The 17979-nt window shown below is 39.7% G+C and overlaps 1 protein-coding gene across 2 annotated transcripts in view; it reads left to right on the top strand.

Moving 5' to 3' along the window:
• Positions 1-17979, top strand: part of LOC136882117 (U2 snRNP-associated SURP motif-containing protein) — a 238506-nt gene that overhangs the window by 199395 nt on the left and 21132 nt on the right. For both annotated transcript variants that reach the window (XM_067154643.2, XM_067154642.2), the window contains 6 exons: positions 63-225; positions 3672-3751; positions 5236-5425; positions 7909-8104; positions 13855-14164; positions 17344-17497. In XM_067154643.2, the coding sequence (XP_067010744.2) occupies positions 63-225; positions 3672-3751; positions 5236-5425; positions 7909-8104; positions 13855-14164; positions 17344-17497 (1093 nt within the window). The remainder of the gene's footprint in view (positions 1-62; positions 226-3671; positions 3752-5235; positions 5426-7908; positions 8105-13854; positions 14165-17343; positions 17498-17979) is intronic.

Raw genomic sequence — 17979 nt, forward strand, 5'->3', positions numbered from 1 at the left:
TAACTTATTTTTATCTCGTGTCTGTAACAAGTATAATGTTCAGTTTGTCTCTCCTCCTGCAGACAAAGAGATCGGTTGGAAGACCTGCTGCGCAACATGACCCCAGAGAGACTGAAAGTGGCCGAAGCCATGGTTTTCTGTATCGAGCATAGTGAAGCCGCAGAGGAGATCTGTGACTGCATCGCCGAGTCTCTATCCATCCTACAGACACAGATTCCTAAAAAGGTAAGCATAACCTCCATAACTGATCTGCAGGTACAGTAAAATACCAGTGTAACAAAATTAAGGGGAACTCAGAAATTAAATTTTTATAGTGAAATGTTGTACTGAAATAAGTGAATTACTAAAAACTAACCTGTTTTTATATCCGTTGCAGGATCTACTTTATTCCAGCATGAATTTACAGATCTTGTTCTTCTTGAATCATTTCTGCTTATGCAGGTCATTTACAGAGCCTCTTCCAATCTTCTCTTTTTTTCCCCCCACAGTCAATCGTTCATCACTGTCTTCCATTGTAGTCCTCTCCAATTAACATGATCCTCCACCTGATCCCTCCATCTTGTTCTTGGTCTTCCTCCAGTTTCTGTCCACTCCAGAGCTCTTCTTGGTAATCTTTCTTGTCCCATTCTTTTCAGCGTGTTTCTCTCCATAGCTTCTTTTAGGGGGTTGACCTGTAGCGTGCTTTGTATTGTTCCATTTCTTATCTTGTCCCTCCTCATTTTACTCAGGATCCCTCGCAGAAAGGGCATCTGTGTCGCTTGTAATCTACTTGGATCTTTTTTGTCCAAGTCCAGCATTCTGATTCATAGGTCAGTATTGGCAAATAATATAATATGATGATTTATATATCATGATTTTTGCTTTGGTAGGTAATTTCCAATTTCTAATTATGTCTGATACACAGTAATTAAAGTTTGAGCAATTTTCTCTCCTCTCCAATATTTCTTCCTTGATATTTCCTTTTCCAGTTAGCTTACTTCCTAATTATTTAAAAGCATCTATTTCTTAAAGAATTTTCCCTTACACCTAACATCCTTCATTTTTCTGTTTTCTCTACTGATTTTCATTACCTCACTTTTCGTAATAAACTTATTTCCATGCCTGTTTCTTCAATTCAATTAGATGATAGAAAAATTAGGGTATATGTACACAAAATAATCATATACAGTAGTTGCAAGGCGTTTTCTGTGGATCTTCAGCACATCAAATTTTACATTGTTCCGATGCACTTCATTATTTGAAAAGTGTGTGATTTTCTTTTGAACACTCGTGGACCAAAAAGAACATTCAATGCAGTCACCAACCCCACTGCACATGAATTTAAGACAGATTCTGGCACATCACTCCATAACGGAAGAAAATCTTAAAGACTACGTGCAATGTTTGTTGCCTGCACAAGCATCAAACTCTCTCGAACATCTTCCTCTTCCACTTCATCACCACGTGGATTTCCATCGCCCACAATATCTGCCATATTTTAATTCATCAGTGATTTCTTTTTTTGCACCAGCGCATCACAGTCCACGTTCATATAGTCGGAACATCCAACATTTCAATTTCTGTAATGTAGTCTTCTGCATAAACCACTCCCGTTTTTACAAAGTAGTTTGCAATGATTTCTTCTTTCAGTGATTTCTATGCCACACTGAACATCTGCATTGCTTCTAATATGTTGACATTAAAGTCTCTTTCTGAGGAAATATTACACAGGAAATTGGCAATAATTTGTGCTTTATTTACAAGAAATGAATTCTACCTAATGATGTACTCCATAACTGAGTAAGATATAAATTTGTCTTAAACTGCATCATAATCTGACAAGTTGGGTTCACTCCAATCATATAGATTCTTTCATTTTTCCACTCGCCTCTCTTCTAGCGACATCTCTCTGCTAATCTCTTTGATGTTAATTACATATTTTGTTATCTACTTGTGCATTTTATTTACTATTAGGGCCAAAAATGATTGTCTATTATAATAAAGTAGTAGTAATTCTAAGCACATTTTAAATAGTTAGGTAATATTAATAAAATAACTAGTGGACCTGTGCTGCTCTGCAGTATTCGTAACAGGTCAGGTAATTTGTCTTGATGTGTCTGTTGCAGTCATATTGTTTTTGCCTGCCCTTTTCAATAGTTTTATGAATATTTAATACCTGTACATAATTGATTCATTCGTAAAGTAGTTTATTACACTTCTTTCCATACAATATTCACTGTGCGTCAACCATTCGGACATATCTGGATCTTAACATTTTCAAACGATCTTGCCCGAGATAGTGCAACAAAGAATTGGCTATGACTGAATACTGGCTCGTGTAAGTAGACGCCCACTTTCTCAAGAAGTTGTCCCTGCGCTTTATTACTGCTAATAGTCATACAGATATTTGATACCTTCCCATCTGTGCGAATGTCGATGTTTTCTATTAACAGCATGTTTGTTATTAGGAAAGTTTTGCCATTTGTTGAGTATATTCAGAAGCTGCAGAAGCTCAGAGAATTAAAGAGTGTACACTTCCTCTGTGTTATATAATATCTGGCTTCATGGTTGCTTCTAATGATATTGCTGAGAATGAATATCACATGTATCAGAATATTAATGAAAGTGTTAGTCTCTTAGCAACCTTCTAAGTACAGAATGTATTGCGGGTTAGGGTAAGCCTTCGCCTGCAATTATTGGAGTGATCATTTAATGATTTGATTTTATGATTACTCAAAGTTGGCTGAACTTATGAGACCTATCAATGTCTCATGAATCACCAGAAGGTAATTCCAGAGAGAATGAAACAAAAATGAAGCAGGTCGGTTCAGTAGAACGGACTGGCGGATATGCCAAAACTGTTTTTAGTAAACTCTTAATATATAAATAAAATATGAGCTTAATACTTGGGATAAGAGGAAGTTCCTCTGAAAAGGAGAGTCAAGTTGGGTAATAAAATATATTGATGGGTTCTCAGGGTCCTTAAAACTGAAATCACTACTCAGAGAGGCAGTCTTTTTCTGTCGTCTAATATTTGTTAAACTACTATTTACATTTATTAACAGGTGTGCATGTGTTTGAACACATGGTGCTCTGGCTGTCAAAGTACGGTGCAGTTTCCAGAGCAGTTCACTCGGTCACTGTTGTGAAATCTCACAATCAAAATCGTCTTACTCCCCACTGGCTCTGAGCTTTGCTCTTTATATAGGCCAGCGAAAGATACTCACAATTTCTACTTCCAGATCATTCTGGATGCCTTCTACATTGTAAGCCACCTTCCAGCTTCTTTATCATGTGCCGCAACAATATGCTAGGGCTGTTGTTTTGCTCACAGTGTGTCTGCTCCACCAGCAGTGTACCCCTTCCCAACCCCCGTTCTGCACTCTTGGCCTTCATTGTCACAATATTGTTTGTGTTATTCATTGTTATAAAATAGGTATTCTGTGGATTTTAATGTCATGTGTGACGTAAAGCAAATTGCAAATACTAATCAGAGGGGAAAAAAGTGGAAGAGTCCAACACATTGTAATACATTTCAAAAGCAGAAGTACTTGATAATGAATTGCAGCAGTCATAAATAATGGCCAAGTCGCAGTGGTAAAAATGAGGAATTTGAAATGTACTGTGTTACCTTCAGTTGTCATTCCTGGTTAGCAGGCTTTATTCATGATGTGAACTCCTTATTGTTTCAGATTGCACGTCTGTATCTGATCTCGGATATACTGCATAACTGCGGAGTGAAAATAACAAACGCTTCTTACTACAGGAAAGGGTAAGTGTCATTTCTTTGATTCTCTGTTGTCAAAATTTTGCAAATCTAAGATTTCCATTGTGAAAATAGGTCAAACAACGACACTTGGAAGAATGAGGATGTTGTGTAAGGAAGGACGAAACAATGTAATGTCTTTTACCAGTTCTGTGTGACCCTATAGGTGTGGAGGTGGTGGTGGTTCTTTTAGTAGGAAGTACAACTGGTCAACTACCCTCAATTAACACCAATCAGGCCGGGCGAGTTTGCCGTGCGGTTTGGCGCGCACCGCTGTGAGCTTGCATCCGGGAGATAGTGGGTTTGAACCCCACTGTCGGCTGCCCTGAAGGTGGTTTTCCGTGGTTTCCCATTTTCACACCAGGCAAATGCTGGGGCTGTTCCTTAATTAAGGCCACAGCTGCTTCCTTCCCACTCCTAGGCCTTTCTTATCCCAACATCGCCATAAGACCTGTCTGTGTCGGTGTGACGTAAAGCAAATTGCAAACGCTAATTAGAGAGGAAAAAGTGGAAGAGTCCAACACTGAAGCCATCGGCCAAAGAAAGACGAGAGCTACGAACACCGTGAAAATGAAAGAATCCCTTGACCTCACTACCTTATACCATAAAGGTCGGAAAAGAACAAGAGTTTACCAAGGGAGGTCGGATGGGATAGATGGAAGTGAGGAGCCTGGCACAAGTAAATGGAAGCAATGCCAAGATTGCTGTAAGGGCCCCGTGGATGCCAACCCATGCTCCTAAGAACCTGTGGGGCCCCTTTTAGTCTCCTTTTATGACAGTGGTGGGCTGAGTGGTTCAGACGCTCGAAGCGCTGGCCTTCTGACCCCAACTTGGCAGGTTCAATCCTGGCTCAGTCTGGTGGTATTTGAAGGTGCTGAAATATGCCGGCCTTTTATCAGTAGATTTACTGATACGTAAAAGAACTCCTGCGGGACAAAAATCCAGTACCTCGACGTCTGCGAAAACCATCATAAAGGTAGTTAGTGGGACATAAAAACAGTAAATTATTATTATTATTATTATTATTATTATTATTATTATTATTATTATTATTTGCAGTAGCAAGGAAAGTGCTCTCTACCATGTCAGCTCACACACTGTAGAATATACTGTGGTAGTTAGCATTGAACCATTTCGCACAGGTGAGCTTCTAAATTGCTTGAACCCAATTGTTTTATTTTTGTATTTTTTCTAAATTTGTGATTTTTTGTGTAAATTCATTCACTCCAAAGCCAACCTTTTGCAGGTGGTTTCTTTTTTTTTTTTTTTTTTTCCAGCAGCAGCTTACCTCATGTTTCTTTCTCGGTAGTTTCCACTACTTAAATTCCAAAAACACTCGTATTTCCCATAGCTGTAGAAGTGGTGAAGTTTAGTCTTCAGTGAATTTCATATCTCTGTGACACGCAACTCCAGTTTTATATATATTGCCTAGTAAGAGTTTGAGCTCTACCTTTACGTACAGTTTGATGGTTTGATTTTCTCTCTTTCAGTTTGGAGTCTCGGTTACTACAGATTTTCCAGGACGTCCACTCAGCTTATATGAGCCTAGAGAGCAGACTGAAGGCAGAAGGCTTCAAGGTCCGAGTCATGCAGATGTTCAGAGCTTGGGAAGAGTGGGCCGTCTATCCCAAAGAATTTCTCATCCGGCTGCAGAACGTCTTCCTCGGTCTGAGTAATGCTGTGAGTATTAAGTTTTTGCCTGCCAATGTAAAATTACATTAACAAACTTGGTGAAAGGAGCCATCTGCCTCATCATTATTTATCTGCTGGATCTGTCTCATTATTGTTTATCTGCTGCAGCAAGCTGGGTGTGCCTCTTTCTATTTTCATACCTGCCAACTTTCCCGCTTTAGGCGGGAGACTCCCGATTTTAAGTTTTTCCCACTACCCGTTTGTTCTATTATTTCTCCCGATTTTAGCTTATTTTTTTGGTGAAATTCAAACATTTGTTTTCAAATCCCGCCATTTCAGCTTAGTACACCAGTGGCCGTCTGTCCTTCGCTCATTACCTACTTTCAAATGAAATATCGACAATGTTCCGGGGTATTCTGTGGAACGCAAACGTGAAGGAAGGTGCAGGTTGGAATGGGTCTATCTACAATAGTCAAATATGATATTAAATTCGAACAAAACTATTCACTTGGTGAAGGAACAAGATTTCAGGTACAGAGCTAATTTGGTACAAAATCGACAAACAAGGAAACCAAAAATTGGCAAATTACAATTTTGAGCTTCAAGCTCATAATTTACAAAGGTCCCAAAATCACTAATATTGCGTTTAGTTAGACAAGGAGAGAAATCTCCCAAAACACAATTTTCAAGAGCACTTTGCTCCAACGGTTACAAGTTAAGGCCTTCCAAAGGCACCACTCAATATTACACAAATATATTTGAACCGAGCTCGATGGCTGCAGTCGCCTAAATGCGCCCAGTATACAGTAATCGGGAGATAGTGGGTTCGAGCCCCACTGTCGGCAGTCCTGTAAATGGTTTTCCGTGGTTTCCCATTTTCACACCAGGCAAATGCCAGGGCTGTACCTTATTTAAAGCCACGGCCGATTCCTTCCAATTCCTAGGCCTTTCCTATCCCATTGTCGCCATAAGACATATCTGTGTCTGTGCGACGTAAAGCAAATAGCAAAAAAAAACCATATATACCGTATTTACACGAATAATCCCCGCATGTTTTTTTTTTAATTCGAGGCAAGAAATTGGGGTGCGGGTTTTATTTGCGTCAAGGTTACCAACACGCCTAGTTTTCGATGCTGAGTGTACAGTTATGCTTTGTGCAACCGTAGATGGAAGAAAACTGTCCCCATATGACATATTTAAACAGAAAACCATTCAGACTTTTAATTCTGAACTGACTTTACATTTTTTTTTAATAGTACCGTATTTTACGAGTAATTTAAATTCAAAATTTCTCCATGTCACGATAGAACGCGTCTTCCGGAACGTGCAGGGGTAGCTTTCCGCACTTTCACTTCGGTGTGTATATAGTGTGTTTCACAGTAGTTGAAAATAGAGTGAAATCGTAATTCTTTTGTATTCAGCGTTTTGAAGAAAGCCACAATATCACGTAGCAGGCAGTACGCGGAAAAGCAGAATACACAATTTAAAAAAAATCTCAATTGATTTCCCTCTATTCTGTCTGAAAGCCTTCCCACTTTAATTTCCTTCCTAACATCCTCATTTCGTACTCTGTCCTTTATTGTATTTCCTATCATCTCACTGGCCTAGAGTTTACTCCCTACCGTTTTTGTCAGCAACCATAAGTCCACATAACTTTTTTTACACTGCCTTCTTCCACATCAAGTTCTTGAGTACTGATCTTAAGTTTGAATCTGCATCAGTTCACTTGCCAAGTAACTGAAGCTTTCTACAATTTTTTTTTTAAATTGCTTTACGTTGCACCAACACATAGGTCTTATTGCGACGATGGGATAGGAAAGGGCTAGGAGTGGGAAGGAAGCCCTAGCATTTGCCTGGTGTGAAAATGGGAAACCACAGAAATCCATCTTCAGGGCTGCGCCGACAGTGAGATTCAAACCCACTATCTCCCTAATACTGGCCGCACTTAAACGACTGCAGCTATCGAGCTCGGTCTTTCTACAGTTTCAAGGTCTTTTCCAACAATTTTCACTATCCTTCCCCTTCTCCTTCTCTAGTCAACACCATTATTTTCATTAATAATTGCCAAAATATTCTCTCAGCATGTACAGTTTGTGTTCTAAATTCTAAATCACATAATTGGAAGTCTGATTTCTGTATTACAAAGACTTTCAATTTATCGAGTGTAGCTGTCTCAGATTGAGGAAAAAAAATCCCTTCCTAAAGAGGGTGACATATAGATCAATAGATTTGTGTTCGGTTACATGAATATTTAAATAAGTTTTGACAGTTCCACCTTTTCAATACAACATTAATATAAATGTCTTGGGGATTCTATTTTAGGGCTTCCTTCATAATTGTGCTTTTTCTGTGAACAGTGTGGCCAGTCCATCCTGTTTTTTTTTTTTTTTTTCCCTGCACATTCACCCTATCTTCTTTTGTTTGTTCTTACAGGTCGTTATTTGAGATTGTATATGTAACCAGGAATGGGGGATTATAGTAGAAATTTGAGTGTAATTTAACAATATGTAAAAATCTGATCTACTTTGTAGATTGATGAGGAAGCAAGCAGAGAGGCAGAAGAAGAAGATGATGTAGCAAGAGACGACGACATCGACGGTGCACCACTTTCCGAGGGGGCTGAGATGGAAGTCGAGGACTTGGATGGTGTGCCATTGGATGGTGCTGCCCTTCTTAAAGGAGCTCTCAAACACAGGCCCATTGAGGATGACATCGATGGCATTCCAAGTGAGTAACACTTCTCATCTCTAGTATTGTTCTCCTTATTTGCACTGTGCTAGAACAGATGACTTCCTAAATCCCTTATTTTTCTACATCCATTTCTACTCTGTCTTTAAGGGCTCATTTCTGCTTCCAGCTTCATGTAATAATAATGATCATCACCATCGTTGTCTTTGTATCCTTCCAGTGAGGCAGTAGGTTGTATATGAATGATTTGCCTCCATTCTGCTCTTTTGGTATTCTTCATGTCTTGCGATATCCCAGTTTCCTCCTCTATTTGTAGATCTTCTTTCCTCTGATCCAACCGCCTTTTCCTGGGTCGTCCAATTAGTCTTTCCCCTGTACATTCCTATCCAAGTGTTGTCTTGGTGTTCGGCTTTCCCTCACCCTCTTCACATGTAAAACCACTCAAGCTGTGCATCTCCTCTCTGACGTCGTCATTCCTATTTTTATCTTTTAAAGTCTTTCTATTATTAACAAATAGATTGTGACTGGGAGATCCCAGTGGCAATGCTTGCTTCTAGTGGTATGACAACAAAGTAAAATCAAAGCAGATTATGCATCATCATTCAACTGTCTCCATTTTCCCGGGTGTGGTGTAAGAGCACTTTCCATTTCAGACTGCACAGGTACATTCCCTACTCTTCAACTGTACACCATTCTATGCTTCTTCCTTGCAGATCTTCTTTTATTTGCGATATCCATCTTGTCTCGCCTTGTTTCCTGAAGCATTGACCTCAGGAATTTCATTTCTGCAGCCTGAAGTCTGCTGTTATCCCTTCTGTTGATGGTGCAAGTTTCCAGTCCATATGTTATTTTTGGTACGAAGTAGGCCTTATACAGAGTCTTCATAGATAGCAAAGTCACTGACTGTCCCAAAGGAGGTTCCTGACTTGGTGGTAAAAATGGGCGCCTTTCTAAACTCTGATGGTAATTTCAGCTGAACAGCAGCCGTCTTGAGTTGCATTGCTCCCAAGGTATTGGAAATGTTCGACATCTTCTAAGTTCTTTCCGTCTAGCGTAATGTTCGTATGCCCTCCTTGCCTGCTCACTTTCATTGCCTGTGCAGCCCCATATCACTACATCATCTGTAAAAACAAATGTTTGAAAAATCAATTTGGGAAATTTGATGTTTCACTTTTTTTTATGATTTTGTCCATTAGAGTGATGAATAATAATGGTGACAATACACTGCCTTGTTGCACTCCCTTAGTTCCGACAAACCAATCCAAATATTCATACTGTATTTGGACACAGTTCTGACAGTGGCTATAGAGCATTTTCACTTTCCTGCTAAGAGATTCTAGTACTTATCTTCTTGTTAGACATTCCCAGATCTTGTCCCTAGGCAAGCTTTCATAACAAGCCTTTTCTATATCCAAGGAAACAAAGGTGATATCCCTTCCTTTCCCCCAGTATTTTTCCATAATTACAGTGAAACCTCGATTCTCCGTTTTTCGAGGGACCATGAAAATAAAACGTACAATACGGGAAAACGGAAAATCCGGGAATGAATGAAAACCATCAACAATTTGGCTAAACATCACAAAAATGAAATATGTATAATTATAATCTTACAAAACTCCTAAACCAAACCAAACTACAGCCTCAGTGGGACTTTGCCTGCCAAGCGACCGCTGCTCAGCCCGAAGGACTCCAGATTACGAGGGGCGCATGGTCAGTGCGACGAATCCTCTCGGCCGATATTCCTGGCTCTGTAGATTGGGGTCGCCATCTCACCATTAGATAGCCCCACAATTAAAGGTAATCACGTAGGCTGAGTGGATCTGGAACCAGACTTATATCCAGGTAAAATTGTCTGACCTGGTCGCAATCGAACCCGGGCCTCTGGATGAGAGGCGGGCATGTTAGACCACGAAACCGCATTAATTACCGGTACGCGAGTTCAAAATCTCGATACTTTATATTCAGTTTTACAGGGGAATCTTCGTCAGTTTCCCGTGAAAACTTCTTTCAGTTCAGCGACTTTGATTAGGCTAGCCAAACTCTTCGAAAAATCTAATAACGCCAAGCCAAACGACAATCGACCACAAGTACGGTAGTTTTTAATTCTCTCATCTAATAAAATAAAGCACATTAGATACGAAAGCACCCAAAATGAATGCGAAATCCGTTCATTTCTTAATCTTTCATTGTAATTTGGTCTCCGGTATACTATTCGTAGTCAGTTTCTGGAAATCTCGTACCGCGCAAATTAGGCCTACGTCGACTTTTAAAGGTTATGTTGAACTCGAAAACATGGTTTCGAATGTAAGTATCGATTCTTAAGTTCTCGAATGCATTATATTCAGTTCTGCGCGTCACAAATCCAATCAAATTGGAAAGATAAAAGAAATATCAAAACTTCAGAAATTACGGTTATTCGTGACCTTGAGATCATCTGGAAAGCGCGCTCGCTGCACATGTCAGTACGAGTTTCAAATTATACCAACTATTTAAAATGTAACGTGCGCAAATAAAACTACTGCGGTTTTTGGTATGTTAACACGAAAACGTAAAATTTCCAGTCTTACATTAGGACCTAAACAGTAATAGGCAATTCCAAGACCTCCCATGGCTTTCTTTTTTTTAAAATTACATTTAGGTGCAACATGTGTTTTGGTCTCGCTAACATAATCATGTACGATATCAAAAATACTGAATTTGTGTTAAGAAGCAGTTTCGATTCCTGCCTGAAAGCCCAGTTACTCTGCAGTGCCCTGAGCAAAGTGCCAAAAACCTCTTCGGCAGTACGATCGAAAAAAGTAAAAATATAAACATCTAACCCTGGACATAATGTGGACGTTTTATAAGTGCGAACATTTGACGAAACTCGTTCCGTCTTCAAGCAGAGCTGTCGAAATGCTCCGTGTCTCCTTGCAATTGTTGTCGCCACTCTCTGCTTTATGATTTCCGAGATTCTCTAAACAGTACCACCCGAATGCGATGCTAAGATGGTCCGTTATGCAAGTTCACCGCCGATCGCTTTTCCAGTACCGGTACAGTACTTGCTTTAATTAACGCCAAGATCCATAAATATGGCATAGCCGTCCTTTTGTGAGATGCAGTTTATTAAAAAACGATTGATCGAGGATTTAGCGTTGATGGGACTGGAATTTCTGGACGGTTGATCCGGGAAATCGTTATTTCGAGGAACGGATAATGCGGGACTTTTACAACGTGATTTAATTACGATGCTCGCGGGACCACGTAATTTGAACGCATATTCCGGGAAAACGTATTTTCCGGGAACGGATAATCGAGGTTCCACTGTATTCATATACAAGTTCACTGGTAACTTAAATATTTCCATTGCCTTAACAGTAGATATGACATTGAAAGATATACAGTAAAACCTCATAGGGCAGGCAGGTCGAGGGAAGTTCCTCAAAAATGGGAAATGGCCTTGAATTCCTTAACTGAGGGGGTAAATTATATCTCCGGGAAGCAAGCCATTAGCTTGAGGAAAGATAGCCTATATCTTTCACTGTACCCATACGTACATGACGTAAAATACACATGTTGCAATAACCATACCAAGTGCTTACATATTTATTAGGTAGCTTTTATTCGTGCATTCAATAGTACGTTTCCTCGCTTAACACATTCTCTTTCTTTTTCCCCTGCAGAAATGTCTTAATGAAGTTTTACTTTTTATACCGTATTTACTCGTGTATTAGACCCCCTGCGTATTAGAACCCACCCCCCGGCCTTTTGGGACAAAGAAAATGAAAAAAAAATCTTGCATACAAGACCCTCCCCAATGTAATTAGTCAGAGAAGAACGGCGATTCCGCTTCAAAGCGGGTACAAGCCTTGCTGCAGCTCCGATGACATCACAAAAGTTTGTGAATCTTTTGTCTGTACGACCCGCGCAATGAAACACGTCAGAGTTATGCGGTACATCTGTGTTTCTTAGTCAAGAAATGTCGCCTCCGTAGCGTAGGCCTACTGCAGCTCTGATGTCGTCGTACAGTTAGGTGAATAGTTTTGTGCCTGACCTACGCAATTAAAGCATGCATCTGTTTTTTGTAGTTAAGAATATCCGTCAGCGTAATGGTTAGCACAGTTAGCTGCCAGTCTAGGAGGCCTGAGTTCAATTCCCGGTACCGTATTGCCAGAGATTTAAGAATGGTGGGAAAGTTGATATGTGGTAAAAATGGTACATGCAGCTCCCCTCCATTGGGGGATCATTTAATATCTCGTAACTCAGGCCAGTATAGTCTTCGTAATCTTTGGAGAGATGTAGGTTTAAAACTCGATATAAACAATCCAATCATAAGGATTGTTTAACTCGCCAACATACCTAAATAATAATAATGGTATTGATTTTACATCCCCACTAACTACTTTTACGATTTTCGGAGACTCCAAATATAACATACTATGCGTTAATTAAAAAATATGGAGGCAACGAACATGCAAAATTAAATGTTATGATAATAAAACGCATTACCGTCACACCTGTAGATATCCATAAATGTGACAAGATTTCCTGATATTTATTTTTATTCTTTCCATTGTGGAACTTCGACACACTTAGTAGCATAACAGTGTGGTCTCTCTTATCTCAATTACAGCTGTTTAGGTAAATCCTGATGTGATGAATGTAGAGAACAAGCATGAAATATACTTAGAAATAAAGGTCTGGCTTTTAATAGCCGCAATTATCCAAAGAATGCTTCCAGTCACTGTGTATTACATTCTGAATTACAACTCTTAACATAAGCTAGTTATCAGCTGGTGGGTTGGCACGCTTTTTACAGCGCCGCTTTATTAAGAAGGGGTGACTTCTGCTACACGTACACCAACTGGGAATAACAGAGACAATCTCCAGAAACCATTTGCGAATAGATTCTCACTGTTTAAACTATATATTATAGTTAATTATGTCCAGGTTCCGCCTTGTCAGTACACTTCAGAATGTATTATTATTTTAACTATCGTTTACTTATATACACTCACGAGTACATGTTTCAAGAAAACAAATTCTCTTCTTCAGCCTGTTGGTAAAATCGCATGTATCAAAGACCTCATTTAAAATGAACTGTGTGCCAACAGATTGCTGACGAGATGACAATACAACAATAATAAAAATTGTTAATGGTCTTTCGTAGTCCCACCGTTTGGTGTTGAGACCATCTGCTTATCATTACAATATCTTAACGGAAAGTAAATCTGTATTTGTAGATCAAGCCTGTCGGGTTAAAATGGACTTTTTCATTTGTAATAGATGCAGAGATCTTGCGGGTGTGTGGACACTATGACTATTTCATAGAATTGGGACATAACATGAAAGATTTTCATGTTTGAATTTTTATTATTGTATTTTTGTATTGTCATCTTTTCAGCAATCTATTGGCGCATAGTTCATTTTAAATAAGATATTTGAAACATGTGATTTTACCAACAAGCTGAAGAAGAGAATTTGTTCGGGCGTGCGCGCGGGTGGGCGTCAACCTCATCAGAGGAGTTAATGAGATGAAACGAATGACGTGATATAAAACTAACTAAAACTGGCTATATTTACTTTATATGAAGGCCTAAAAGTCATCTGTTCACTGCACAAAATTTGAGGTTATCGCATATTGGACCCCCCCTCCTCCTCCTTTTCTTGGCTGTAAATGTGGGGAGGAAAAGTGGGGTCTAATACACGAGTAAATACATATGTATTTTAAGGGAAACAAAGTGATCATTCTCATAATGTACTACATGTTTTATTTGTAGAGGTATTTTACTTCAAATAACTTGTTACAGTGGATGATGACATTGATGGGCAGCCACTGGATGAAGAACTTCTGAGCGAGTTTGACAGCGGAGGAATGGCAGCCCTGGCTGCACAGTCGTCTCAGTCGACGCCGAAAGCCGCAATGCCAGCCGGGTTTGTGCCCTCACGCTGGGAGACCGTAGACCCAGAACAGGTGGAGGCTCAGGCCATGACGACAAGCAAGTGGGATCTGCTCGAGCAGACAGAGGAGCCTGCTGGCAACAGTGACATGGACGAGCAGGGCGACAGTGTTGCTGGTGATGACTCGCAAGATGGAGACTACCAGGCATATGAAGCTAGGTCTGTATACGAATACACTAAATTGAAAAGCTCATCACTTGCTCTTTTGTTCCATTCCTGTAGTTCATTGACTAGGGGCTGAAAGTGCTCAGGGGCTCTCTTTTGATACTCAGACATCACTTGTATTGGTGGGGTGTTTTTTTAATGAAATTGTATGTATATTCTTTGTCTTAGGTAGCCTCCAAGTGGAGGAAGATTTTGAAAAATAAAAAATACATATTAAGAGATATGCAGATCTTACAAGAATTGTCACTTGTTATAAAACTATCGTCATCATTTTCCCTTTTTCAGCGCCAGTTGGGATGGGATGTTAATGACACTTCCATTGCTTTGTTCCAGTCCAGGTTCTTAATTGAGTCTGGGTCTGTTTGTTTCTCTTCTTCCTTCAATCTTAACCTTCCTCCACTTCAGTATCCTTCTCTGTTCCTCTTTTACATGCTCAAAGCATCTCAGTTTATTTTTCTCCATTCTGTTTGAAAGCTTTTCTGCTCCAATTTCCTTCCTGATATCCTCATTTCTTACTGTGTCCTTTCTTGTCTTCGTTATGATTCTTACTGGCCTGGATTTTACTCACCCATCTTTTCATCAGTGTCCTGGTCTCCGCTGCATATGTCAATACACATCACCTTTTAACAGTTCCTTCTTCTGATAAAGGGTTGCATCCTTTCACTGATCTCCATGTCCAGTCCTTCAGCAGTGTCACTTCCCAAGTACTTGAAGGTCTTGTTCCTCAGTTTTCACATTACCTTTCTCTTCTTTTTCTTCTCTAGTCAACACTATTTAACCCACGATCACTTGCGTATATTTTTATCACTCCATCACTACCATTTTAGATTTATCTAACATACTCTGAAAGAAATTATTCTTGTTCAAGTGAGATGTACAAATGTGTGGAGCGTTCCTAGATGTACTTTTAAGGTGCATCTGAATCACAATTCTCGTCATCAACTGAATAATTGCCCCCTCCCTCTCAAACTGTCTGATTTGTCATCCACTCTCTCTCCTCCCCCCCACTCTATGGGAAATCCTGGTGCGAGTTACTACATAAGGCAGTCTACTCCCATCTCCCCCCTCCCAAAATTATCCCAAAATTATTTTCTGGGTATGCCATGGTTGCTATCAACACAAACATTATCATTATGCAAGGATGGAAACATACATCCTTTGAACTAAAATCCCACACGATGCAGATCCGAAGCTACAGTCAACACAACACAACCATACTTAAAACACTTCATATCACACTCATAAGGAAAAAGTAACTAGAAATTGGCTGTACACAGCACAGCACAGCACAGCACAGCACGTCAGCTTGCATCCAGGAGATAGTGGGTTGGAAGCAGCCGTGGGCTTAATTAAGGTACAGCCTCAACATTTGCCTGGTGTGAAAATGGGAAACCATGGAAAAACCATCTTCAGGGCTGCCGACAGTGGGGTTCGAACCCACTATCTCCCGGATGCAAGCTCACGGCTGTGCACCCCTAACCGCACGGCCAACTCGCCCTGTTCAAGAATAGTTAACTCTAACAAATTGTTAATACTTGTGGTAAATGAACATGGCACCAGCCCTGTGTTAAACCTATTTTAACAGCTGAAGAAGGCAAAGTACGACTCATACTAAGAAAAAACAACCTTTCTAGAGTTGTCTAAAGAAAGTTTCCTACAAAGCTATCTAATAACCAAAGCTGTAAGGAACAAGGTACTAGAAGAAATTGAAAATAGATTAGAGTTTCCCACAGATGGAAACTTACCAGTGTCTCCAGTGCAGCAATCGCTTATTGTTCTTAGATATTATATGCTTCAGACTCTTTTCTTGTAATTGTAGGCGACTTTGTTCTTGAGTGCAAGACAAGAATGTGTAGATTTCTGCAAAGAAATCCTGCTGCCACTGCAGCATTAACAGGGCATTACAGTTTTCCCCGCAGTAAAAGAATGCCCAAAAACCATTCGAGACATATCAGTTATCACATTTTCCCGGTGATTTAGGGGCCTTATATTGCACTCATCAAAATAATTATATTCAATGTTGTGTCCGGCTCCATGGCTGGTCACAAGGATCCCGGGTTCGATTCCCGGTAGGTTCGTGAATTTTAACCATAATTGGTTAATTTCACTGGCACAAGGGCTGGGTGTATGTGTCGTCTTCATCGTCATTTCATCATCATGACGCACAGGTCGCCTGTGGGCGTCATATAAAAAGACCTGCGTCTGGCGAACCGAAATTGTCCTCGTACACTCTCGGCACTAAAAACCATACGCCATTTCATTTCATTGAATGTTGTGATATACTGTAGCAGTCTGTTCTTTCATTTTTCAAGCACACTCTCATACTTCAAATTAAATCTATAACACCATTTGTCTTTTATTCATCATAATAACGCTTTTGTTTTTTACTTGACATGGTTACGTCTTAGCGATCTCCACTAACCATAACCTATAATCATGTCAACCATATGTGATAAAATACTCTTTCGACACACCGCTAGGAGTGCTTTATGTAAAGAAACAAAAAAAAAACCGCTCACTGCCAGGCGCGTTCAAAAATCCCACTGAAACACGTTAATTTGTCTTTAACAAATGTTGGAAATATGTTCATGAAACAGGGTACTTTTAACCAAAGTGTTAAAATAATAACAATTGTTATTTAACATTTGTTGAGTAAAATGCAACAGACTAGAAGAAACCGGGCCTTAAAATATGTCAAGACTTTGCTGTACAGTCATGACATACCTGTTGGATTCCATCATCTCAGATTTAGATAACTATCACTACCTACAGCACCTCAGCTTACAGCCAAGAACTATAGTGCAAGGCCAGAGTGGAAAGAGGAATGGACCACTAGGGCTCCATGGCTCCATCTGGTTCTGATTTGCTTTGGGAAACCTGGATCACTCTCAATAGGGTTCGAACCAGCCATGGCCAGTGTGATTCATTCGTTTATAAGTGGGGTGTACAATCTTCCTCCTCCTCAGACTGTAGAGAACTTAACCGATCCATCCAACACTTTGCCCACGACTGCTCAAAGATGGTGTTTCCTAGTTTTACTTATGATTTAGTCAGTCATTGTCTCAACATTTGCCGTAAAGTGGCTGGTCAGTCTAAACTTGTAAATATTGTTTAGTATTTGTTTTAAATGTGTGTATAGCCATATGCTAAATAAGTTAATGTGTGTTATTCAGGGACCAGAACGAGGAGCGTCGTCAACGCCTGAGAGAAATTGAGCTGAAGGCTGTTCAGTACCAGGATGAGCTGGAGAGTGGACAGCGTTCTCTTAAGAGTGGGTGGACCGTGCAGCAGCAGGTTGAACACTACCGTCGTAAGCTGCTGCGCAAGGTGATCTTTTCCTCATGTTAAATGCTACACATTTTTATTATGATCTTTTATGTTTTCTCATGCATGTAACAGATTTGTATAGGCAGCACCCTTTCTGAAAATCTTTTAAAACTCTGGGAAGTTTTTTAAAATATAATTACTAAATTACAGTAATGACCTCTTTTTAAATGTTGAACTGTCTGCTCCTCTGATAAGCTAACATAATTATATTTAGCCTACAATATTCTGGAAGAAATAAGCTTTCCTTTAACAGAAGAATTATTGAAATCTATTGTATGGTTCTCAAAATTACCCTCCATATGCATTATAATGTAATAGTGTAGATAATTCAGCCAGCTAACCTAGCTAACACATGGCATAGATATAAAAGAACTACGAAGTGCATTAAAACTATAATTCTCATAGTCCATCACCAGTGTGTTAATATTCAAAGCTAAGTCAGTTTTACATGTTCTTTCTCCTTATTTCCTTCCTTTCTTTCT

This window comes from Anabrus simplex, chromosome 10 (genome assembly GCF_040414725.1).
Source record: "Anabrus simplex isolate iqAnaSimp1 chromosome 10, ASM4041472v1, whole genome shotgun sequence".
NCBI lineage: Eukaryota > Metazoa > Arthropoda > Insecta > Orthoptera > Tettigoniidae > Anabrus > Anabrus simplex.